At 35.3% G+C, this 24570-nt stretch overlaps 3 protein-coding genes across 6 annotated transcripts; 1 reads left to right on the top strand and 2 right to left on the bottom strand.

Moving 5' to 3' along the window:
• Nucleotides 1–690: 690 nt before the first annotated feature.
• Nucleotides 691–3126, bottom strand: LOC110807929 (adenosylhomocysteinase). Its single transcript, XM_022033236.2, has 2 exons — nt 2275–3126; nt 691–1765 (listed from the first exon to the last, which is right to left on the bottom strand). Exons 1-2 carry the CDS (start codon nt 2983–2985, stop codon nt 1019–1021), a joined length of 1458 nt encoding a protein of 485 aa, XP_021888928.1. The 5' UTR covers nt 2986–3126; the 3' UTR covers nt 691–1018.
• A 2675-nt stretch (nt 3127–5801) lies between these two features.
• Nucleotides 5802–9053, top strand: SHM4 (serine hydroxymethyltransferase 4). The gene is made up of 4 exons (XM_022033268.2): nt 5802–6557; nt 7419–7809; nt 7900–8001; nt 8600–9053. Exons 1-4 carry the CDS (start codon nt 5880–5882, stop codon nt 8842–8844), a joined length of 1416 nt encoding a protein of 471 aa, XP_021888960.1. The 5' UTR covers nt 5802–5879; the 3' UTR covers nt 8845–9053.
• A 247-nt stretch (nt 9054–9300) lies between these two features.
• Nucleotides 9301–23689, bottom strand: RAD50 (DNA repair-recombination protein (RAD50)). 4 transcript variants are annotated; one of them, XM_022033265.2, is made up of 27 exons: nt 23292–23687; nt 23113–23199; nt 22495–22662; nt 21707–21882; nt 20188–20302; nt 18552–18780; nt 18201–18379; nt 17938–18108; nt 17553–17657; nt 17354–17461; nt 17039–17250; nt 16844–16936; nt 16539–16666; nt 16069–16183; nt 15831–15960; nt 15451–15660; nt 14247–14455; nt 13751–13952; nt 12628–12797; nt 12223–12547; nt 11213–11338; nt 11073–11125; nt 10419–10569; nt 10264–10326; nt 10003–10136; nt 9795–9923; nt 9301–9688 (listed from the first exon to the last, which is right to left on the bottom strand). In XM_022033265.2, the coding sequence occupies exons 1-27, from the start codon at nt 23412–23414 to the stop codon at nt 9649–9651; spliced, it is 3951 nt and encodes a 1316-aa protein (XP_021888957.1). In that variant the 5' UTR covers nt 23415–23687; the 3' UTR covers nt 9301–9648. The 4 variants fall into 4 exon arrangements, 3 of the variants coding, with proteins under 3 accessions (XP_021888957.1, XP_021888959.1, XP_021888958.1); XR_002538565.2 differs by lacking the exons at nt 9301–9688; nt 9795–9923 and having other exon boundaries at nt 10059–10136; nt 10419–10499; nt 23292–23689; XM_022033267.2 differs by lacking the exons at nt 22495–22662; nt 23113–23199; nt 23292–23687 and having other exon boundaries at nt 18552–18817; nt 21707–21843.
• Nucleotides 23690–24570: the final 881 nt, after the last annotated feature.

The following is a 24570-nucleotide window of genomic DNA, read 5'->3' as shown; positions in this document are numbered from 1 at the left end:
AGCCCAACTTAATTTTAGAAGGCCCAATAAAGTCCATACAGAAGGCCTATTTAAAAAGCCCATTTAGTATGACAATTTTAAAAGCCCATGTAACAGGCCCCTTTGAAAAAGCCATATAATAGGCTCGTTTAAAATGGCCAACCTAATTTTAGAAGCCCGTATAATAGGCCCGTTCACCAAAGCCGAACTAATCTTAAAAGCCCATCATCAAAAAATCATATTAAAAATTGTAATGATATTAAAAATGATATCAAGTTGAGATGTTTAAAAGTACTGATATTAAAAGTGTATAACCTTTGCTCTCTTCTTCAAATTTAGGGCGGAGGAGAATTCCCAATTAAGTCGGGTAAATTGTTCAGAGAAAAATATCGGTGTACATATTGCATTTTCATGAAGATAATACGAAGAAAATAGCTTTACAAAAACTCAAGCAGAAATAAATCTAAGTTTTTTTTCTTTTTCAGTATAAATGATAAAGGCTTACGCACCAAAGGGTCCCTATTTTGATTTATATGATGTTTGGCCCAACTTTAGTCCAGTTAAAGAATCCATTGGTTGGGTTAAAGGCCCAAAAGAATGTCCAGTTAAAGAATCCATTTTTGACTATTTTTGTAAAGTGACCTCATTCTCATCTTCTTAAAATCACCAATTTATCGGTTTTTGCAGATTCTACCAAGAAAATATAATTCATTTGAGAAAATCTTTTTCTTTTTTTCCTTTTTCAAGAATTAAAATCCGATACAGACGCAGGCAATACACGCCCGCATGCATCAGTTTATAAATTATCCACACAGCCACAACCCAAACATTATTTAAAACCAACTGGTCTTCTTTCACCACATACCTTCTCTCATTTCCCCTCCTCCCCAAACTTTCCCCCCACCCAAAACACCCCTACAAGAATCATAAACCCTAATCCTCTACCAGAATAACCATTCTTGGAAATATCAAAAACAAACAATCAAGTCCTTTTTTTTTTTTTGTTCTCTCTCTCAAAATATAGCACCTTCTCTCGCCCTCAGTACCTGTAGTGAGCAGGCTTGTATGGACCCTCAACTGGCACGCTGATGTAGTCAGCTTGGTCCTTGCTGAGCTTCGTCAGCTTGGCTCCAAGCTTCCCTAGATGAAGAGCAGCAACCTTCTCATCAAGGTGCTTGGGCAGAACGTACACCTTCTTCTCGTACTTGCCAGTTGCCTTCTCCTTCCAGAGCTCCAGCTGGGCAATCACCTGGTTTGTGAATGAGCAGGACATCACAAAGCTAGGGTGTCCGGTGGCACAACCCAAGTTCATGAGCCGACCCTCAGCCAACACAATGATGCCAGTGTTGGTTTCCGGGAAAACCCATCTGTCAGTTTGGGGCTTGATGGTGATGCGCTTGACACCCGGATAGGTTTCAAGTCCGTGCATATCAATTTCATTGTCAAAGTGACCAATGTTGCAGACAATGGCATTGTTCTTCATCTTCTTCATGTGGCTAACCATTATAATGTCCTTGTTACCAGTGGTGGTGACAAAGATGTCGGCCTCGGAGACAACATCTTCCAGGGTTAAAACTTGGAGACCCTCCATCAGAGCCTGGAGAGCGCAAATGGGATCAATCTCAGTAACAATGACTCTGGCACCAGCCTGCTTCAAAGCTGCGGCACAGCCCTTGCCAACATCACCATAACCGCAAACAACAGCAACCTTTCCAGCAATCATGACATCAGTTGCCCTCATCAGACCGTCAGGGAGAGAGTGGCGGCATCCGTACAAGTTATCAAACTGTTGTCACATAGCCGGTTGTAACCATTGTTAGATGAGAAAAGAACACGAGCAAACATGTAATATCATAACATTCTAATCTGAAGGATTTCTCCTCCAATTTGAATATCATGCTTAATTTACAATCTGAATTCGTTAAGAATACCTGATTCTGTTTCATGCAAAGAAACTCTTACTCCAACTAATTAGTCAAATATTTCAAATTGTACTAGTATTTATTTCCTGCAATTCATTTCTGCTGAATATAATGTTGGTAAATGTAAAGCAATAAATCATAGTATGACAAAGCACGTAAACATCAGATCTAGGACTTGCAATTCCAACTTCAACATCAGCATCAATTTGGTTTCAATAATTAACTAACTACGAGATTTAACAAAGAAAACGGGACCATTTCGACAGATCAGATATGAAGATAAAAACCTAGATCCGACCTAAAATTAACCAGATCTAATAGATCTGGACCAATTAAAAAGGCAGAACACGATTTGAAAATGAAGATTCAGTACCTTGCTCTTAGTGACTGAGTCATTGACATTGATGGCTGGGAACAACAGAGTTCCATTAGCCTGCATCTGGTAGAGTCGCTTAACTCCGGTGGTAGTCTCCTCAGAGACACCAACCAATCTTTCCTTCATCTTGTGGTACCTCTTGGGATCAGTCTTGAGGCTGTCCTTAATGATAGTGAGCACGATCTGGAACTCGGCATTATCGGTAGAGTTTGGATCGGGCAACTGACCGGTCTTCTCGAAGATCTCCTCAGCCTTCACACCCTCGTGGATCAAGAGAGTGGCATCACCACCATCGTCAACAATAAGATCAGGGCCACCGGATGGACCCCAGTCGAGAGCGCGCTCGGTGCACCACCAGTACTCCTGCAGAGTCTCACCCTTCCATGCGAAGACAGCGGCGGAATCCCTAGCGATTGCGGCAGCGGCGTGGTCCTGAGTGGAGAAGATGTTGCAGGAGCACCAACGGACCTCGGCACCGAGAGCGGTGAGGGTCTCGATGAGGACGGCGGTTTGGATTGTCATGTGGAGAGATCCGGTGATCTTGGCGCCCTTGAAGGGTTGTGAAGGTCCGAACTCAGCACGACAGGCCATGAGACCGGGCATTTCGACCTCGGCAAGCTCGATCTCAAGACGGCCAAAGTCGGCCTGAGACATATCCTTTACCTTGTACTCGCGGCCGCTGCTGGTTTTCTCAACGAGCAAAGCCATGGCTGCAAGGAGATAGAAAGAACAAGGAGATCAAGATAAGATTAGAAGAACACACACAACTCTCTCGCTCTAGGATTTTGTAAGATGGAGAGCGAAGGAAGTGTATGGGAGCGACGATTAAGGATGGAGATGAGAGGATGTATAAATAGGGATTAGGGTTGGTGGTGGATCTGGTAAACATGTTCTTTTCCGTGAAAAATCGATTACGTAGGAAGCGGAAATGATTCAGGAAATGAACGGTGATCCAGAAAGCCATGTCATCCTGGGCCCACTTTAGCCACGTGTCTTTCTCTCCTTGGTCTAAATTACACACAGAGCTTAGACAAGGCTTGTCGCACCTAATCCACTCCCTTATTGCCCACTTGCCGCAGCCTCAAGTTTGGCCTTATACAGCCCAAAAACATCCTCCACCTAAAAATAACTTGCCATTTTTACATTACCAAATTTGGGAATTACATTCTGTATATATATTTCATAATCCTCTCTATTTATTAAATAATCGAACCCTAATTATTACTATAGTTTGTCATTTTTCAAATATTATTAACAAAATAATCAACTTAATTACCCAGTACATTTAATTTAATATTCAATGTATGTTATAATAATGTAATAGTAATAACTAATTTTCTAATTATTGATTTTTATAATTAATTATTTGTAAAAAATAATTATTAGAGACATGTTGGGCATACTGTTGACAACCGACATGGCATCACCTAAAATCCATAACGCAGCAAAAATGAATATATATTTTATTAAAAAAATAATTCGATGTTATGTTAATTTAACATAAATTTTGATTTAAAATATAAGTTACACTATAATAAAATAAAATTTAGCAAATTACTTAATTAGTCTCCAAAATTAACATTTATTATAGTTTCGTATATTTAATAACATTTTCTATTTATTTTAAACAACTAGTTTCAATTAATTTTATAATTAAACAAGTTAAAATTTTTAGTTTATATTTAAATGTTTTAAAAATAGTTTAAAAAATCATTCAAACATAATTTAATAATTTTATTTTTTTCTTTTATGAAGTAAAATAAAATAAATAAGGTCAAAAATAAATTATAAAAAGTTCTAGAGACTAATTAATAATTTATTTTAAATATTTTGTATCATAATTTGTTGTTGAGAGAAAAAATCAATTAATCAGGATGGGAAGTGCGTGGGACCTCATGTTCTGACAAAGTGAGTAGTAGTGAGCCAGATCTTTGACAACACACATGATTTAGTGGGACCCACGCCTGGGTAGGGACGGTCACGATTGCATCCGTCGGTGGCAAAAATACAAATAAATAAATAAATAAATGAGATATTTTTGTTTTAGATCTGAAAACTAATTATAACACTTTAAAAATATTCAAGTCGAGGAGGGGGAGAATTTCGCCGGGGGGAATATTAACACGTGCTTTTGTAGGGTAGTCGGTTGCACGACCACCGGAATATTAAATCTCCTTAATTATAATTTTTAATTAATCTTAATAAATTATTACATGTATATATATATATATATATATTCTTTGGTTACAAGAAATTTAAAACAACTCCATTTTGTTGACAAACATGGTTGAGAGTTGGACCAAAACTCCTCCCTAGTTGGTTGGTGTGTGGGGTTGGTGATAATTTATTTTTAATTAAAAAATTATTTATTTTCCACATGCAAAACTATGTAATTAATTTTGCAAATTAATTATTTTTTGTTTGCTAAAATGTAAATAATGTTTTTGTTTGGTAAGAAATGCATCACTTGCAAGGGGGGGTTGGTGTGGGTGAAAAGACCAAAATGCCATTCAACAACCCATAAAAGACATAAATTAATATAATAGTCCTCCAACTTTTTAGGTTACCAAATTTAAGCCACTTTTTTTTTTTTTTTAAATAACCTACCAACCCCCGAGGATGACGACATTATGCGTCATTATTAGTCCATACTCTTAACACGGTAATTCACAAAATTATTTCCTTCACAAATTAAAATTAATTTCGTAATTTTTATGATATTCTTCCTCATTTCTATAACAACGCATATTTAAATCAAACAATATTGTATGTATGTTTCTTTATAAAATTAATTCCGTTATTTTTTTATTATAAAATTAATTATATTATTATTGGCAAATTAATGGAATTTTATTATTAAAATTTATAATTTTTTATTAAATAATAAAAAAATATATTACAAAATACAAGAATTTTGTGAAAATATAATAAGGTTATGTTATTGTTTAAGTTTTTGAGTACATAATTTTTTAGAGAGAATGTATAATAAGGTTATGTACACGTATTAGTTATATAACGAAAATCATTTTAAAATAATAATAGATACAAAAATTAAAATTTATGATATTTTATAAATAAAATAATATATTAATTACTTAATTAAACAGTAATTGATGTATTTTACATTAATCAATCAACAAATTGTGGTAATTATATCCGTGACATACATACATATCATTTGTAGCATTAATACTTAATCTCATTAATTTATTTTTGACTCCATTTAATACATTGTTTAATCATGAATAATTTTGCAAATAAATTATCGAAAGAAATTTATTATTTTCGTTATTATAATTATTTTACCGATTTACCGTTGTAAAAACTATCGTAAAATTTAAAAAAAGAAAAAATGTAACTTGCGAAAAAATCCACTCTCACCCACCATACAAAAAGAAATAAAATAAAAAATGAAAAGTAAAAAGACTAAATTGGAACAACAACACACGCTTAACCAAACCAGATTATGGAGGGTAAAATCGTACTTTCAAATATCTGCAAACTCTTTTAAACCCCAACATTTTCTCCAGCATCATTCATCACGACCCTCGTGTCTCTCCCATCTGTCTCTCTGCGAACCCTCCCTCCTTCAATCGCCAGAAATGGATCCAGTCGACGTATGGGGCAATAGCTCCCTCGATACAGTGGACCCGGAAATCCATGATCTAATCGAGAAGGAGAAACGCAGGCAATGCCGTGGGATCGAGCTCATCGCCTCCGAGAACTTCACCTCCTTCGCCGTCATCGAGGCCCTCGGTAGCGCCCTCACCAACAAATACTCGGAGGGCATGCCCGGAAATCGCTACTATGGCGGAAACGAGTTCATCGATGAGATCGAGAACCTCTGCCGTTCCCGCGCTCTTCAGGCCTTCCATCTCGACCCTGCAAAGTGGGGTGTCAATGTGCAGCCTTACTCTGGTTCTCCCGCCAACTTCGCTGCCTACACCGCCGTGCTCCAGCCTCACGACCGCATCATGGGTCTGGACCTTCCTTCCGGTGGCCACCTTACGCATGGGTATTACACTTCCGGCGGGAAGAAGATATCGGCGACCTCCATTTACTTTGAGAGTTTGCCTTACAAGGTGAACTCTTCTACTGGTTACATTGACTACGACAGGTTGGAGGAGAAGGCTTTGGATTTCAGGCCAAGGCTGATTATCTGCGGTGGCAGTGCGTACCCGAGGGATTGGGATTACGCCAGGTTTCGGGCTATAGCTGATAAGTGCGGTGCGCTTTTGCTATGTGACATGGCTCATATCAGTGGCCTCGTTGCTGCTCAGGTATTTTCTTGCCTTCGTTTTCTGTAGATCTGTGCTTAATTCTGTCTGATTCTGGTTTCTTGTCGGAGATCGAATGCTGGGAGATTGGATCTGGGTTCTATGTGATTTAGCGTCTTTTTCTCGAAATCTGGATCAATGTTTTCCTGTACTCATTTATTTATTGAATATGTTGCATAGATCTGCGTATCCAGTAATGGGAATCTTTGGGCTTTTTTGTCTGTTTTTTCTTCTACTCTGTACTTATCCTTACTATGTAAAGGAAATGGTAGCTAACTTGCTTGTCATTCTCCTTCCTCCTTTTTCTTCCAGACCAAATATTGGAATCTCCCGTTAGAACAATTCTACTATCTGATTCACTATCTTTAAATGCATTATCTTCATACAAGTCATACTTTCACAAGCAGTGCGTTAATGTCTCATTGTTCCTTAGATCTTTGGTGTTGGATCTTGAATGAGCACAGGAGTACTGTAAGCAACAAACTGGAAATAGAAGCAGAGTAATAGGTTTTGTTTTACAAAATGGGGCTTCTTTCCTGGATTTAGTGGTATAATGTGACACTTTTTTTTAACATTTCTTATGGCAGGGATTTTGAATCTTGATAAGTTTAATACGATTCAATATTTGAGCATATGCTAGATCAGTACTATTCCACTTAATTCAATCAGAAGATGGTGGATTTGTATTCTCCCTTGTTATGGGAGAAATTTTGAAAAACCGAACTTTAATTGGAACTTAGAATTACAATGCTATTATCTTTCAGATATTGATTTAATTTCTTCTGTTTTCCCGTTTCTTTTAGATAGAATTACATTTTGAGCTAAACTCAAACCTTATTATTTTGTTGAAATTGTTGTATATAGGAAGCTGCAAATCCTTTTGAGTTCTGTGACATTGTCACAACAACTACCCACAAGAGCTTGAGAGGTCCGAGGGCTGGTATGATCTTCTACAGGAAGGGATCTAAACCTCCTAAAAAGGGCCAGCCAGAGGATGCAGTCTATGACTTCGAGGACAAAATCAACTTTGCCGTTTTCCCCTCCCTTCAGGGTGGCCCCCACAATCACCAGATTGGTGCTCTGGCTGTTGCCTTGAAACAGAGCATGGCCCCTGGGTTCAAAGCGTATGCTAAACAAGTCAAGGCCAATGCTGTTGCCCTCGGAAACTACTTGATGAGCAAGGGGTACAAGCTTGTTACTGGTGGAACTGAGAACCACCTTGTTCTCTGGGATCTACGGCCTCTTGGGTTGACAGGTAAACAAAAGAATACTCTTTTTCTCGCTTTTGGAGTTGGGAACATTTATGTTATGGATGCAATTCTAATATTCTTGTGGTTCTTTGCAGGTAACAAGGTTGAGAAGCTTTGTGACCTGTGCAACATTACTGTGAACAAGAATGCTGTGTTTGGTGACAGCAGTGCTCTGGCCCCCGGAGGAGTAAGAATTGGTAAGATCTGCTCATTAACAGCAAAGCAAAACTATGATTCTGGTGTAACTGTATTTAACTGAGAAAACTTGTAGATTTATGCTGAAAAGTGAAAACTTGCAGATTTATGGCTGTATTTTCCTTGATACTTCTGTTTTTAAATGCTCTATCATCATGGTGGCACCTAGTATATTGGTGTCAGACTGATATGGAATGGATTGTCGGTGGTAAATAGTATAAATATATGAATGCATATAGCCGCTGCATCCATCTCTACCTCAAAATATAGGAAAACTATGATTCCACATAAGATCATGTCTTTTTTGTTTAATAGTTCAGCATCATTTGGTTTGTTTGTCTTTTTAGATAAATTTATTAGTATTTTAATGGTACTATTTTGAATTTCTTTGTTGTGTTCTCTATAATTTTAATTTGTTTAGCAGTCTAGATGCTTATAGATATCCTTTAAAAAAAATTAACAGATTGATGTAAATGATAAAAAATCAAATTATAATGTACTGGAAAAAACAGAGTTTGAATAGTTTATCAAATAGATAGTAGAGGAAAACGAAACTGCCATATCCTTTATTGGTATTAAAGTCACGTTTTGTCGGCACAGGTACCCCTGCCATGACTTCAAGAGGTTTGGTGGAGAAGGACTTTGAGCAGATTGGAGAATTCCTCCACCGAGCAGTGACAATAACATTGAGCATCCAGAAGGAGCGCGGGAAGCTCTTGAAGGACTTCAACAAAGGGTTGGTGAACAATAAAGACATCGAGGCACTCAAAGCTGATGTCGAGAAGTTTGCTTCCTCATTCGACATGCCCGGCTTCAAAATGTCTGAAATGAAGTACAAGGATTAGTTCCAAGACAATCATATCATCTGCATTTCTCATCAACTTCTGGTTTTATGAAAAGGTTACCTCATTTTTATAGTTTATAGGATTTGCCAGCAACATTTGATTTCTGTTTTTATTTGCATCCTCCGACAAAGGGTTCTTGCAATAACTTGATGTATTCTCCTCGATTAAACATGTTCTTTACATATGAAAATTGGTTTTTCATATACAAATTTACAGTTTGCTGGCTGATTATGGAAATTGAAGTATTTTGGCAATGAGAATGCAATGAACAAAGAAAAACATAACTTTCCAACTGAAAACTGGAGAAACATATTTATTTGGGTCAGAAATTACAAAATTATTTTCATGAACTTGGACTTCAAATCCACGTTTTTGTCCAATAAGTTTGGGCTAATAATGGGCAAGTGACAACTTGCACACAAGAACTGTGCCATGGGAAGACAGGAATGCTGCTACTTGAGCGCTTCAAAGACATTCGGAGATATATATATCATTAAATTACAATACTATGTTAATTTTCAAAAAAATTAACGTGGAGACATAATGCACCCGAAGAACCATAGAATTGGCAAAATATAGCCAAACAAGGACTGCCCAGAGGCAAGGCAAATTAGAAAATAAGGCTAAATATGCATAACAACTTCTTTTACTACAAAACTTTACAGTTTATATAGAAAACATATTGAATTCTCTACAAGTGACCATCTCAAATGTGCATCCTCTGACGTGTTGTGCTGTGCTGCGATGTCTCATTTTCATCAGACACTTTGTGCATCTACTAGAACTCATTGCAGATGGATAACTTCAATCAAATATCTCCTGGGATTCAATTATACTATGCTGACTGCAACATACACCAAACACATTAGTCTGGAAAAGGAACCAAATAACAGAGGAAATTTGGATGCCTATGGGGGAAAAAGAACAAAAAAAAAGACATTGAGCCTTACTGATCATCTTTTGATACGCGATAATATCGTTCCGCATGCTGTCGTTGACCAATTAGTTGAGCAAAACGCTCGTCATGTGTAATTACTATCAGCTGAAAATTCTCCTGCCCCTTTCTATCCTCCATAATTCTACAGAAAGATTGAAAACAAGAACATGGATAATTGCAACCAACTATCCTGCAGAAACCAAGTTTAAATCTGCTCTTACCTAAGGAGAGCTGCGGCAAGACTTTCTACATTCGGGCCATCTAAGTTGGTAGTAGGCTCGTCTAGAGCTAATATTCCACAGTTAAGGCAGAATGTCTCAGCTAGAGCTAATCGTATGATTAGAGAAGCAAGGACCTAAAACAAAACCAAAAGATTTTTAAGTTTAAAAAGCTTGCAGATAATACACTTGTTTCTATATCATTTTTTTTTTTCAAAAAAAGAGTGGCCTTTCTTTATTTCCCTTCCTTTACAGGCTACTCACCTTCTGACCAGCACTACATCTTCCTCTCATCTCTAGCTCTGCATCACCAGTTTGCATCAAGACCTGTGTAAAACGCAACATGACAGTACAAATTCAAAGTTTGAAGTAAACAGCACAAAAAAGTAAAGGAGATGGAAAACAAGAAGTTCCCGCACCCTGTAGCTATAGGATCGAGTCCCGGCACCTTCAGAATCTGAATGGATACTTATGTAATCTATGTCCTGTCCTCTGTAAGTCTGCTGCCACAATTCTCTTATAATTTTATTTATCTCCTCCATTTTCATTGTGTGGAAGCGCATTAATGCTCTAACAAAAATTGAACCAAAAAAAGGAGCAAGATACCAATGACAAACTGCAGCCAAGCCAAGGATCATGAAACAGATGACTATTCCTCTCATATATATATGCAAAATGACAGACAGAAACAAACTAATAAAAAGAGAAAGTAAAATGAACAAATCATGCTATTCAGCAGAGTGAAATTTAAACTAACATCAAGTATGATAGAAACATGTTAAAAGCCTGTTGACCCAGTACGGAGACAAACAAAATAGTGACCAGAATCTCCCGGTATAGTATCTTTTATTTCCAGCAAGTGTAATAGACTTTCATTCATGAAAATCAAAATCCTATTTAACAATGCAAAGAAAAGCTTCAATCAAGAAAGAGCACAAGATCTTCAAAAGGTTGTGAGATTGTACAACCATATCTTTTCTTCATTATATCTCTTGTTAGTGAAATTTGAAATATTCACAAGACAGATGAGATTGATGCACGGTGAAGACCATGATGTTAATGGAGTAGCTTACTTGTCAAGTGCATTGTAGTATCTATCTAGGTCCTTGTTTGCCATTTCAGTCGTCTGCCACAGAAGGTTAAACTTATTAAATTAATAAAGTGATATGTATAAAAATGAGGATATCCTAAGCAGCTTAAAGATGTTTCCCACCTTGAGTTGGATTAGTTGGTCAAAGTACCGCTTATCAATGTCCTTATATTGTGCATGTTTGAGATCAATTTTGTTCTTTGAAATATTGCTCTGGTAAACAGACATAGTTCCCCGGCACTGGTTCAACTGTGGGGAAAAAATCAGGGGTTAATGTTTTGAAGTAAACAAAGATAGTGGCCTCAATACCCAAACTTGACATATAAACAAGACACCTGAACTATCAGCCTAACATGAGATCCTCTTCCATGATCAAAAGAAAACCAAAACAATTCATATCTTATAGATCTTCCAGCAGGTCAAGACATTCTAGGGCTTTTTCAGCAATTAAACTTCACTTTATACTAGATTAGACCTCACAACACCACCAACTCCTCTTGATTTCTGAAACAATTTATCCTTTTCCTACCATGCTACTTGAGACTTAAGGTAGGAAATAAATAACAGCAAAATGCATGCATTTGAAAATTCTGCAAAACTCCCATGCTAGCATGAAGTTTTAAGAATAAAAAAATGTAACAAATTGAGAAAATAACAGGAAGAAACTGACCAAAACAAGTAGACTATAGACTTCTAGACCACAAAGGTTCTGTTAGGCCCTCCCACCCAGTTTTTGACACTGTAATGTGTCACTTGTCAGAACAATTTTGAACTAAAACACTTCCAGGACAATTTTGACACTGTACATGTGTCCCTCCTTTACAATTTGGGATAAGAAAAGAGATGCAAAATAAAAGAGTTAAATGATTATTGATTAAAAGATAAGTGTATTAAACAAGCAATAATTCACTTCAATGCAAAGATAGGAATCTTGAATTATAGATAAAAGTAAGAGACAAGAGCCAGGATTTTTTTTCGGAAATAAGACGAGCAAGAAAAATATGATCAGCTGGATGAAGTTCTATCCAATAAGAAATTATACAGTACCAAATGTCATCAATATCCTCAGTTTGAAACAAAGCACTCAAGAACCTAATTAAATGAATAGTTGAAGATAGAAACCTTCTATATACCTCCGATAGAAGTCTCTCCCTTTCTTGTGATAACTTCCTCAGTTCGGCTTCAACTGTAGAAACCCCACCAATCTTCATTATTCTTTCTTCTAGTGATTCGATGTCGCGAGTCAGTTCATCTACTTCAGCCTTTGTTTTCCTGTAATTCAAATTGTCCTCAATATTTCGTCTTAATTGATCCTGATTTCGCATTAAGTCTTTACTTTTGTTTAGCTCAGCTAAAATTTCCTGCTTTCTTGTTTCACAACCCTCAAATTGAGATTCTGATACACGTTGCTTTTCTTGCAGTTCGCTTAACCTCTCTCCTTTCTTCATATCATAATACCTAAAAGGAAAAAAACATATAAATGGGCTAATGCCAGACAAGAACCTTATATATACTGTTCTTTGCTTCAGAAGAAATACTCTTTAATCTTAGCTGTTATCTTCAGTAGTGTCTCAACTTCCTGTTGATAATTTCTCTTTCCTTCAGCCTGCTCTTCATATTCATGGCTAAGTTTAACTTTCAAATCATTGTAGTCACCCAGTAATTTTTCTTTCTCCTTAGATAAGGGGCCAAGGGCCTCCTTCAAGTGCTGAAAGAACAAAGAAAAAAATAAGCATTTTTAAGGAAATGGCATGTCAGGAAAATAAATCTAGAAGTCTTGGTTAATGTTACCAGAAATGATTTAAATTTACTGTCAGTCAAGTCCTGATAACTGCTTATCAATTTTCCAAATCACCCACAAATAATAAGCCTCATGTAATTTTATCTTAATAAAATAAATTATTATATCTTAACAAAATTTCAGGCTCAAATGCCAAAGTGCTAACAGTTTAGTACAAGTCAATAACTTGGGCCGTCTTTTCTTTTAAGGTTACCGTCTTCATGACAGAAAGGAGCATTGGGACCTTCTAGAAGTTTGACTAATTACTTGTTTGTAAATGCCTGACATTATTGTCTTATGACAAATGAGCTTCATAGGCAAACTCTATTCGACAATAGGGAAATAAATTTTCTACCTAGTTCTACTTAATTGCATGAAACCAGAAAAATCTTAGGAATGCAGTTGTAAAAGAAATCTTTTCTATTCATGTTTCGCTTTACCTTTTCTTAAAAAAACAATAGAAAATTTCAGAAATAAACGACTAAAAATGCTTTCAGAGAGAAAAGATACACTAGACCAGAAAGGATGTTTATATCCTTTTAAGCGGAAAACAAGGAAAACTATTATCTTTTAGTTTATATGGAAAGCATGGAAACTTTTTCTTTCAAGTTTTTATTTTGACTTGATGGAAAACAGTTTCTAAGATCAAGTTCTGATTTTCTAACAACTAACATTGATTTACCAGGTTTTTTGTTCTTTCTGAAAATTTTCTAGAAAATTTTCACAATTTTGTCACGACTAAATGCACCCTTAAATGCTAGGCTTCTGCCTTAAGGAGAAAACAACTGACTAAGATGAATTATCCCAGGAATTAAAGAACTATGAAGTATAAAAATTTACTAACAGAAGTAATATCAACAAATCTTGGAACAATAGGCAACCTTTTCGTCTAAATCAACTTGGCTTTTCTCCTCAGCCAGACGCTCCAATTCTTCTTCTGCCTTCTTAACATCACGTAATGTGTTGGCTGCTTTAACTTTCTCCTCCCTTAATGTGTGCCACCTTATTTGAATATTTGATAAATCATTCTCCATGTATCTTTGTTCATCTCTTAATTTCTCCAGTTCATTCTGCAAAGTGTCCCTGTTTGCAAGAGGAAGATAAAACACATAGAAAAGAAAGACAAATCAAACCAAAATCAGTAAAAATCAGAATAGCAACAAGAATTCAATAATTAGATACTGAAAAAGAAAGAAACTTAGCACCCGAGCAAACTGGAAGAATACATATTAAAGGAGATTTATCCTAATCCAGGTTGCATAGATTTACTAATATCTTGAAATGCCAAGAGAACAAAGAAAAATATACTATTTACAGTTATAACCTACGGATAAGTTTCTCTAGAAAATAATCCATGGATAAGCTGAAGTAACTCACTTTGTGGTCTGTAATCCATTTAGCTCCAACTGAATTTCTTCCATGGTTCTAACACCTTGCCCTCGAAAATCAAGCTTGTACTCCAAATCATCAACTTGCTTTTGCCAAGTTTGGATTTCTTGGAAAAGCCTATCAGCTGTTTCAACAGGCAGTACCAAGGCCTCTACTGAGTCCTTGTCAGCTTTTATTTGTGCTAAAATACCTAAAACCTACATGCAAAAGTATTTTTCTCATGGTTTAACTAAATAACCAGGTTCCAAAACTGAAAGATATCTTATTCCCACATTAGAAATTAAAATTAAATGATTTTTTCTATAAAGAATAAATTTTTATTAAATGTAGTGCCAAGCAAATCTCAATTCCTGAAGCATTTTCAAGGTTTCATTGGCATTCAGAGGGACATTGCCAGCAACAGTCCATCAAATGAAAGGATACAAATAATTTGGTACACATTATCTCCTAGTCACTAAGTACATGTATGCAAGAATCTGCTAATCCAACCAATGAGCTGTGGCTCAGTGGTTATAACCTCCCCACTTACACTTGGGTAAGGGGCTGGTTTGGGTTCACTCCCCAGTTTACTCAGTGGCTTGACCACTAAATAAAAAAAAATTATCTGCTAATGCTTTATATCAAAACATTATGGGATGCCCCAAATAATCAATCCATGAAGTACTCACTCAAGAAGGCTCCTCTGTGAAATGACCTCACATATCAAGAGGATTTGCCAGTATAAAACTCTTTTTCTTTAAACACTTTCAATTTTACTTTTATTATATTTGGGTGGCACTCCCTATTCCTTCCTAAATGAAAGAAGAAACGTTATTGGAAATAGAGAGGGGGGAGAGAAAGAGAAATATTTGCCACCCTCACAAAACAAGAAAAAATGAGAAAAATAAAAGAACAGCTGAACACAAATGAAAGGTCATGTCAATACAATAATTCCTAGAAAGAAAACGAAGTTATCCTACATGACCATCAATGCTCAATAGTGGGTACCTGATTTTCTGACACCATGCAATCCACATTCGGATATCAAGTAAATAAGTCCTTTCTTATTTTAAAATCAATTGGAAGGTTTAATAATAGCGAATAGAGTTCATTCAGTCACTTTCATTTGGAAGAGGGGCATGTTGTGGAGTAAGAACAATAAATTTAGTGAACTAAAACCAAGATCTCCTAAAGCAAAATATAATATGCTTACGTCATCAAGGGCCTGAGATTTACAATCTAGTTCTTCATTAAGCTCTTGCAAATTTTTCTCAGAAAGAGGGATTGTTTCTTTGCCAAGTTTAATATATTCTTCGTAAACCATACGAAGCTTGTCCAACTGCTGGAAGAATGAGTCAGCATTCAATGATTCTGATGCTAAGACTTTCATATGCTCGGCAGAACTTGCAGCCTTAACTCTTTGCTGTTATTTACAAAAACGAAAAAAAGATCCTCGGTTAAGTGCAAGTTACCCCAGTTTGAAGGGCCTTATGCTATCTGAGTTAATGAAAGCCCAGATGGCAGGTGATATTGCCCAAATTTTCCCCCAAGCAACATATAACATCCTAAAGATTAATTACAAAATATACCAACTTTTTTAACAAATTCATCTTCCTCTTCGGCAGAGAAAGAGCGCTCACAGCAAGGGCAAATATGATGAGCGCGGGCAACTCTTTCAAAAGGATCAAACATTTGTCGCATACCATCTGCAATATTGTATTTGCTGCAAATAATGCACCAGATGCAGCATTAGGAAGTTCATAAAACCAAAATGTCATATCAATTCAACCGTAAAGGTAATCTATATCAAGCATGGGAAGAAAGAAACTACCTTTTCTGGACATCTCTTTTCTCCTTAGCAGTCTCCAACACTTTCAGATAAGTATCAATGCCTAAGGATTGCTGATCCATGGAGTGGAGTTTGGATTCAATAAATCTCTTTCTTGCTGCAGTAGAATTAATTAATCAATTATGTAGAAATTCAGAGAAAAACCATTTTACTTAGATGACTTTTTCCTCCATTCAGTCTCCACATTTGGGTCATGAATTACTTCTGGATAGTTACTAGGTCTGACTCTTCAACATAGCCAAAAGCATGAGTGTGTAACAACAATGGTAAGCACCTAAATTACATTACCTGTGCCATTTAGTATCCAAATTTGGGTTGGGTCATGAATTACTTCTGTACAGTTACTAGATCTCAGACCCTTTAACATAGCAGAACAAGAATGACATGTAACCTCAAGAATGCTAACTATGACATCAGCCCTAATTTAATTAAAACAGTGATGCAAAACATACATTCCATATCCTTCTGATGTTTGAACAGGTTATTGTTAACTTCTTGCATCTTCATCTGCAGCATATTTACCTCCTTCTCAGCTTCACGGGATTTACTGCTCAAGTCATCAAATTCCTTTTCAAGTGTCCTTTACAAAGAGCAAAATCAACTTAGAACAAAGTCCTGATGTTTATCGAAGAGAGGAAATATAGTTCTTAAAGAAAGAAGAAGATAACAAAAAGAAACAAGATACAAAATGCATTTAATTAATTTCTCTTCTGACTAACTACATGCATACACAAAGTTAACAAAAGGAAAGAAGAACCTGAGGACTTGAGCAATTTCCTTCTTCAAATCTTTGTCAGATGGAAGCCTGCCCTTCAGCACTCCCCTAATTCTATCCTTGTACTCGTCAATTCTAGGGAAACAAAAATCAAAGAGAAACCCACACTCAAATTGCTAAAAGGTTTCGTAAAAATATAAAAGAGTAATTCTGATGAAACAACAAAACTAGCCTCACATCTTTTTATGTTTCTTCTTATGATTATCCAACTCTGCCTTCTTCAAAGCCAGTTTCACTCTATCCTCAGAATCACCAGCCATGATATCTTTCTCCCGATTAAGAGCCTTAATCTTCTGCTCTAAACTATACAGCTCACTCTGTTTTTGCCGTATATTTGATTCAAATTCTCTTTCAGCAAGTTGGTTTGTCTTTCTTTCAACTTCAAGTCGCTGCCGAAGAGAGAATGAGGATTCGCATTACTTAAATATCATACTTTCCAAAAGGAAAGTAAGTTTGCAAACCTGAGCAAGGGCATAGAGAGGCCATCCTCACCATATTCTTTTCTCTTTCATCAATGTGAGAAAGATCGACGTTAGATATCTGAATTTCAAATGAATCCCGCTCTTTTTCTTTTTCTTTTATGCGTTTAATGATGCCACTCTGCATGGAATGTAACAGAAAATTAAATCTGTGGAACATTAATGAGCTGGTACTTGAGAAAGTTGCATTACACCTGTTCCTAGAGATGCACCTTAATCTCAGCCTTAGCTTGCTTCTGAGCCTCCATGCTTTTCCAACGATCACTTGCATCCATGTACTGATCCCAAGCTGTTTTAAGAGCTATTTCGTTCAATTGCTGAAATGAAATCAAATTGCCCCAGATAAATTAAGTCAATATTTAACATCCTAATAAGATGGATCGAATACAAACATAATTTATATATGGGTTGGCAACCCCTTCGTGCCAGTTATCAATGATACATTTTACTTATTTCGGAAAAAAAAAAAAAAAAAATCAACGATATTTTCTACACTTTTTATTTTTTTAAAAAAAAGACAAATTGAATACAGATCAAAATATATGATTACAAACACAATAGAAAGATAAACAGGCAATAGAAGAGGAAAAAAAATACCTTTTTATCTTGCAAATCTTTCTCAAGATCTGTTAACCTTGATTTTATTCGATTTGTGAGGTTCAAAACAACATCAGTACTGAAGGGGGCATTTGGAAGAAACCCCAAATTATGCTTTGCATATAGTTTCTGGATAGTTGAATCTCGTTCATTCTTCAAGGAAACATGAGCCTAGGGAAAAATCCAACGAGTAAATTGGAAGTCAAATTATGGAATACTAGAAAGGTTCTAATTATGAAATTCTGCACAATCATTGACATTACTTCAGCTTCAGTCTGCAGCTTGCTGATCTCCAAGATATAATCGTTTATAGTCCGCTTCAGGAAAGAACTTTTTGTTTCTGTGTCATTCATTTCTCTCTCCAACTTGCTAATTTTAATCTCCAAAATTCCAATCCTTTCTTCAAACTTGGTTTTCCATTCCTTCAACTCTTCATCAGTATCTGATTAGTATAGTATTAAAATAAAGATTAGAAGTAACATTGAGGATCCAGACGGCAGCATCCACATACTCCCTATAGCAATAAAAAGCACAAAACAAAAGGTGGACCAACTAGAGGAAAATATCAGAACCTAAAGGAACACAAGAAGTTTCTTCTTTATTTGCCAACAAACCTTCATTTTCCTCAGCAAGGGCAGCATATTGTTTCTGCTGCTCTTTAAACAAAGTGCTCCTTTGTGCAGTCTTTATTGATATCTGGTCCTGTAATTTCCGTAAATCTTTCAATGTTGCTTCAGTATGGTGAATATTACCATCCACATTCTGAATGCTGTTTTCCAAGTCCTGCATTTGACCTTTCAAAGATTCTGTTTTTTCTTGGTCCTGAGAAATGCTTTCCCGAAGCTGTAGGAGGACAACTTCAATCAATAAAAAGCAGTCCCTAGAAGTAAAAGTTAACAAGAATATAAAAACATCAATGCATAGTTCTAGTAGCAAAACCCAGTCAATAACAGAGTGCATGAACAGAACAAAGAAGAGAAGAATACAACTGGCAAGTACATCAGACAAAATACAATGGATAAGTAGCATTGCACCTACAATTCACAATATTTTATTATCCATGATGTGTTTTAAAATAAATCAACATAATAAAATCTTCATTTTTTTTTTAATTTCAAAAAAAATCTAAAGGAAAATCTTTATATTTACTTTTTGTTGTCCAAATTTTGGACAAACGTATGCGTGTGACTGTGTTTATGCATATATAGCAATTTAAGTAACGTAGACAAATATACCATGTGTTTGTACTGAACATCTGCAATGGTTGCTTATGGTTTTTAATGATATTGAAGAAAACTTATAAGCGAAATTACTGATAAGAGTAGAAGAAATAAATATCATAAAATTATTTTAATAAAAAAATTGGAAGAATATTTTCAAATAAAAATGACAATTATACTTTAAGGACATCATTAAATAATAAAATAATTTAAATTAAGTAGAGTAGAAAGTTATCATGTTTGTTTGAGCACAAAAGTCCATTGGAAAAGCCCAAACATATGTCACAGCATGACTATGGGACAAATCAACCAGGCACCCAAAATAGAAGGAAACACAAAGACCAGTAATAGGAGAAAACAAAAAGATATCAGTTTAGGTATATTCTTCTTTTTGAGGAAGGTTAGATTAGGGTAATAACATTTGCTGCCTTAAATTGATCCTAGAAAGATATTTAACTTCTTGTGTAATTCTATTACAGTTTCCATATTGGGGAAAAAAACAAAATGATGAATATTATAAAATTAGAAGTGTCTGAGAGTCTCAATTTTCTGGTGGACTTTAGATACTTCATATTTAAACAGATTCTAGACTTCTGAGTTCCAAGTGAATGCTAAATAGCACTAGATTTTTTGATTTGTGATGCATTAGGTGGTCATTGTTATTGGAATGAGGATTCATCTAAGCCTTTAGTGCTTTAATGTTTATTCACGGCGTCTAATTGAGACAGCAGCATTCGTGAAGAAAAAACTACGTGAGTAACATTTGTAATCTTGAATATTGTACATATACAAGAAATATTGCTCATTGAATATTCACCTATTCATAACTGTGGTTAATTATGCAAATTGCACTTTTCCTTTTTGAGACCCAAAACAATATATATACAATATTTTTTAACAAGTTATGAATAGGACAAATAACAAGTTAGTTAACTGTAGTTAGTTAAGCAAAGAAAAAAAAATTTGACAAGTTTTCTTCACTATTTTTTTCTGCTTCAACTAGGATAATTATCAATGAAGATTTACCAACCTTATATGCAGCATCTTTCAAGGTCTGAAGATTCTCCAACTTCAGCTTATAACTTTTTATCTCTTGAGCCTGATCCTTGTGAAGTTTCTTAATAACCTCCAATGCCTTTGTATACCTGTTCCAAATTGCAGATAAAAGTACATCAATAACTTGAACCACTAATAACTATAACTTCAGCAAAAATACCAGAGAATAATAAACTCGTGTGCAAATCCTAAATGGCTGTGAATGCATTTAAGGATAGTCAAATAGACACGAAAGAATAATAAACTTATGTGCAAATCCTAAATGGCTGTGAATAGATTTAGAGATAGTAAGACCAGACAAATGCAGATGTGCATGCAAGTGTTTGATTCCTCTAGACGAGCATATGCACACATGGACACACAGTGAGAAGGTTTAGTTCAATTAATACTTCTATCTAGGAAGATAGGTATAAATAAAGAGGTTCCTGATCTCATAAATCTAATCTGAGATCGGACATATCCATATGGCACAAATAATACTATTCATATCTAAGAAAACATGCATAAATAAAGAGGCTACATCTCATAAACTTTATCTACGACCAGATGTATCCATATGGCAAAAGCAATACAATACTTAACATTTTTAAGAACGTCCAGGTAATACAGGATAAGATTAGGATATAATCCAAGGGACATGCTAGCTAAAGTGATTAGCAATTTTCTATGAACAATTCAATTTTAAGATCTTCAAGAAGGTTTTGACTATCAAGTAATACAGAAAATAACTATCAAACAATCCAATTTCTTCATAATTCATCAAATATTCAGTTCAGTAATTGGATGGACACATTATAAGTGAGATAAGATGTATAATTGGAAAGTGAGGGAAAGTCAAAAGGATGAAAAAGAGGTAATGATATCTCATGGACAATATATCCCCTTGAAATCGGAAACCTGGAGGAAAGTAACTACTGACAAGGAAGAATGCCATTTTGCACCACTTACTGGTTCATCTTGCTTAATAGGGAAAAGGCTTTTCCTTTCTTCCATAGACTCCTTGCTAAAGTAAACAATAGATGGAGAGACATCCTCAAGCTAATTTTCATTTTCACCACCAATCTTTCTCCACCACCTATCCATCATTCTCACATAACAGTACGTTGCTGGGAAACATCTCGGCACTAACTATACCCGTCAAACAAAATCATGCGCTATCTTAAAAGTTTGGTTATACAGCAAGTGAATGAGAAGCCTAATACGCACAAGGGAACAACTAGGATCAAACTTTCCTTCCCTAAGGGTCTATGACCAGGTTATGTAGTCCACGTGACATTAAAAGCTTCCTGTCAAGTCCTTATACTGTTAACTACTGTAACTAAAAAATATCAACTTTCCTCGTAAATTTTCCAATAGATATTATGCAGCAGTGTTTGCAAGGTGAAGAGTACAGGAGTAGCAAATGCATAGTCACATAGGCAAAGAGAAAGGGAACATTAACTGTGTACATGAGATACAACAAAAAGGAAGGCAGAAAGAAATCAAACATATACCTGGTAGCCGAAAAGATATCATCAAACTTCTTTTTCAGTGTAGAAGGATCCTGCAATGGCCAGTTGGCTTCATCTTGGTGTACAAATATAACATTTTCTAAAATGGCTTTAGAAACACCCATTAAAGCAGGTATTTCCCTATCCATATCAGCGCATCTATAGCTCAGGCAAACTTTCTGCAGTTTGGAAATAGAGATAAAAAATTAGAAGCAAAGTTTGTTTCAAATTTATGCAGAATTATGTAGATATGATATATAATGCGATAACAGCCTTTTCAATTCCAACCCTAAGAGTAATAGATGGAACACATTAACAAGATGAGAAACTAAGAGGGATGCACCACTTCAATTTTAATAACTAAAAATGATAAAGATCCTCTTAAGTCCAGATGAAATCGTTTACAGATCATTCAATTTCATAATTCACTGAAAATAAATTACAATTTGAAGAGCCCTTCCATACTGTAAATCCACCTTAAATGTTTCAGTGGAACAAAACATATCCTCGAGAATAACTTTTTCATATTGTACCTTTTCGAGTTTGTTTTTCACATCTTCTTCAATCTATTTTGCAGCACCACACCTTGACGTACAACAATGAAAAATGTGGCTAAACATAATGCTATTACCAGTGCTTCAGAAATAACCATGAATCCTTATAATCTACAATTGGAATGGCCAAATTTTTAATGCAAAAAAATCAAACTGAGATAACCGAAATAAGGTCCTCAATACATGCAATGTCTTTCTGATATTAATACACAAATTAAAAGAACAAAGGTTCATAACCTCTCCAGTGTGAGGATTTATTGTTTGCAGCACACTCTCAATTGCTTTATACTCCATCTTTGATGCCTTTTGGGTCAGTTGAAAAGACCTTATGCATACAACATCCTTGCCTGCAGCTGTCTTGAACCGGAGCTTAATTTGCCCCTTTGTCTCCGTCTCTCCTGCAACCTACAAGCACAGAAGAAAAATTTGTAATTCAATTTTGCCAGAGATCCAACAAGGTTAATTAAGCTCCATGTAGTGGAAGAAAAGAAAAACTAATGAAAACTAAAATACACCAAGGTTCCATTGGTTTGATTCTCATTCCACTTCATTTCCACACTCAATTTTCATATTAATGCTGATATGTACAACATACATGTATACATATATGATAAAATTCGAGGTAAATCTTCAATTTGGGGGTACAGCTGCAGTGGACATTCATGAAGTTTTTCATATTACATGTACATAACTACTGGGCAGGGAAATTCATTTCTATAAATTTGAGAAAGCTAATAAACGGAAAGCAATATGGACGCACGCAACCCTAAGTTACTACAACATGAAAGCGACATCAGTAAATCAAGTACCGGTCAACAAAAGAAAGAGAGAAAAAAAAAAGCAGGAGGAGCAAACCTTGGGATCATGAACGAAGCTATGACCAGACCTGGCATTTGGGGGCAATTCTCCAGTACAAGAAAGCTTCAAGCACTCTATAATGGTCTGTACAATCAACCAAACAACACAAATATAACTACCAAACGTATATGAATCCAAACATAAGCACGAATGAATATCGAGCACGAGGAAATTACAGTTTTGCCGGCGCCATTTGGGCCGACGATTAAGGTTAAAGGCTTGAAGAAAGTGATGACGTGCTTGTTCTCGGGGTCGAAGCTCCGGATTCCTTTGATTAACATCTTGTCCACCGTGCTCATCTTTTCCCTTTTAAAAATTTGAAAATTACAAAAAAAAAAAAAGCAGGGAGTCTATTAACTCAGACTGATATGAAAAGTCATAAAAAAAAAAAATGGTGCGCGGAGAAAGAAGAGGTAGGCTGGTTGATTCGCAAATGGCGGGAAACAGTGTTTTTACAACCAGTTCTTCTGGTTATTGGACTCTGATTACATGAGACGAAAGAGAGGAAGTGGAGGAGGAGGGTTCTGGGTTTATTGCTGTTCCTCTTTTTTCAGTCGATGGAAAATGAGAAGAAAAAGGGCGGGTTTTATGTTAAGCTTATTTCATTTTTCGCGTTTATTATTATTTTAAAAAAAAAATCATTTTATAAAATTTATATATATATATATATATATCTATGAAATATATTTTAAATATATTATATTTTTCAATTGATATCATTATAATATTTAATTTATATGTAATATATTTGGGGGCATACGTAGTAATTGAGGAAGTCAAATATCGAGAAGCGAACTATTATTAATAGAAATCTTTGGACTACGTTTGCAATAAATTTAAATTTTTATATAATTTATGTATAAATTTATATTTAATTCAATTAAAAAACACTAAATTATTTAAAAATAATAAAGTAATCAAATGTTACATTTTATATATATATTTGGAACAGTACATTTTAAATTATTAATTTATATTGTTACACTTTAATATAAATTTATATATATGATCTTTTATCCTTATACTATGAAAAATGTTGAATCATTCATTAAAAGAAAAATTAGACAAAAAATTGAAATGTATCATGAGACAAAAAGAAAAAAACTACATTGAAGAGAAACAAACAAAAGATGTAGTAATTGAATATTAGATTTTTTAAAAAAATTATATTTATATATATGTGTGTGTGTGTTAATAATAATAAGATATAAACATAAATATAGGGTTGGGGAGAGGAGGAGGAAACAGTGTCGTTTGGAGAATAATAAGAGGGAGTGGATGGCTAGGATGAGATGAGATGGACGGGCATAATGAGGGGTAGGTAGAATATAAATAGGAAAAGAAAAAAAAAAGAAAAGAAAAACAGAGAGGAGGAGACGGGGAAGAGAAGGCTCGAGAGAGAAAGAAGCCGAAGCGGGAAGGAACGAGAAGATAGAACATGAGAAGGAAGACGGT

Source organism: Carica papaya, chromosome 3 (assembly GCF_054855325.1).
Source record: "Carica papaya isolate Zhongbai chromosome 3, ASM5485532v1, whole genome shotgun sequence".
In the NCBI taxonomy this organism is placed as follows: domain Eukaryota; kingdom Viridiplantae; phylum Streptophyta; class Magnoliopsida; order Brassicales; family Caricaceae; genus Carica; species Carica papaya.
The sequence above is the reverse complement of the archived record's forward strand: the minus strand, read 5'-3'. Positions and strand labels throughout refer to the sequence as shown.

Excerpts from the sequence above, each read along its gene's own strand:
- LOC110807929 (XM_022033236.2), bottom strand. The coding sequence starts at position 2,985 with ATGGCTTTGCTCGTTGAGAAAACCAGCAGCGGCCGCGAGTACAAGGTA. Across the intron at positions 1,766-2,274 it reads ACTCAGTCACTAAGAGCAAG|TTTGATAACTTGTACGGATG; the intron begins GTACTGAATCTT and ends ATGTGACAACAG.
- SHM4 (XM_022033268.2), top strand. The coding sequence starts at position 5,880 with ATGGATCCAGTCGACGTATGGGGCAATAGCTCCCTCGATACAGTGGAC. Across the intron at positions 6,558-7,418 it reads GTGGCCTCGTTGCTGCTCAG|GAAGCTGCAAATCCTTTTGA; the intron begins GTATTTTCTTGC and ends TGTTGTATATAG. Across the intron at positions 8,002-8,599 it reads CCCCGGAGGAGTAAGAATTG|GTACCCCTGCCATGACTTCA; the intron begins GTAAGATCTGCT and ends TTGTCGGCACAG.
- RAD50 (XM_022033265.2), bottom strand. The coding sequence starts at position 23,414 with ATGAGCACGGTGGACAAGATGTTAATCAAAGGAATCCGGAGCTTCGAC. Across the intron at positions 20,303-21,706 it reads GATATCTTTTCGGCTACCAG|GTATACAAAGGCATTGGAGG; the intron begins GTATATGTTTGA and ends AATTTGGAACAG. Across the intron at positions 11,339-12,222 it reads GGGAGAGACTTCTATCGGAG|TTGAACCAGTGCCGGGGAAC; the intron begins GTATATAGAAGG and ends TTTTCCCCACAG.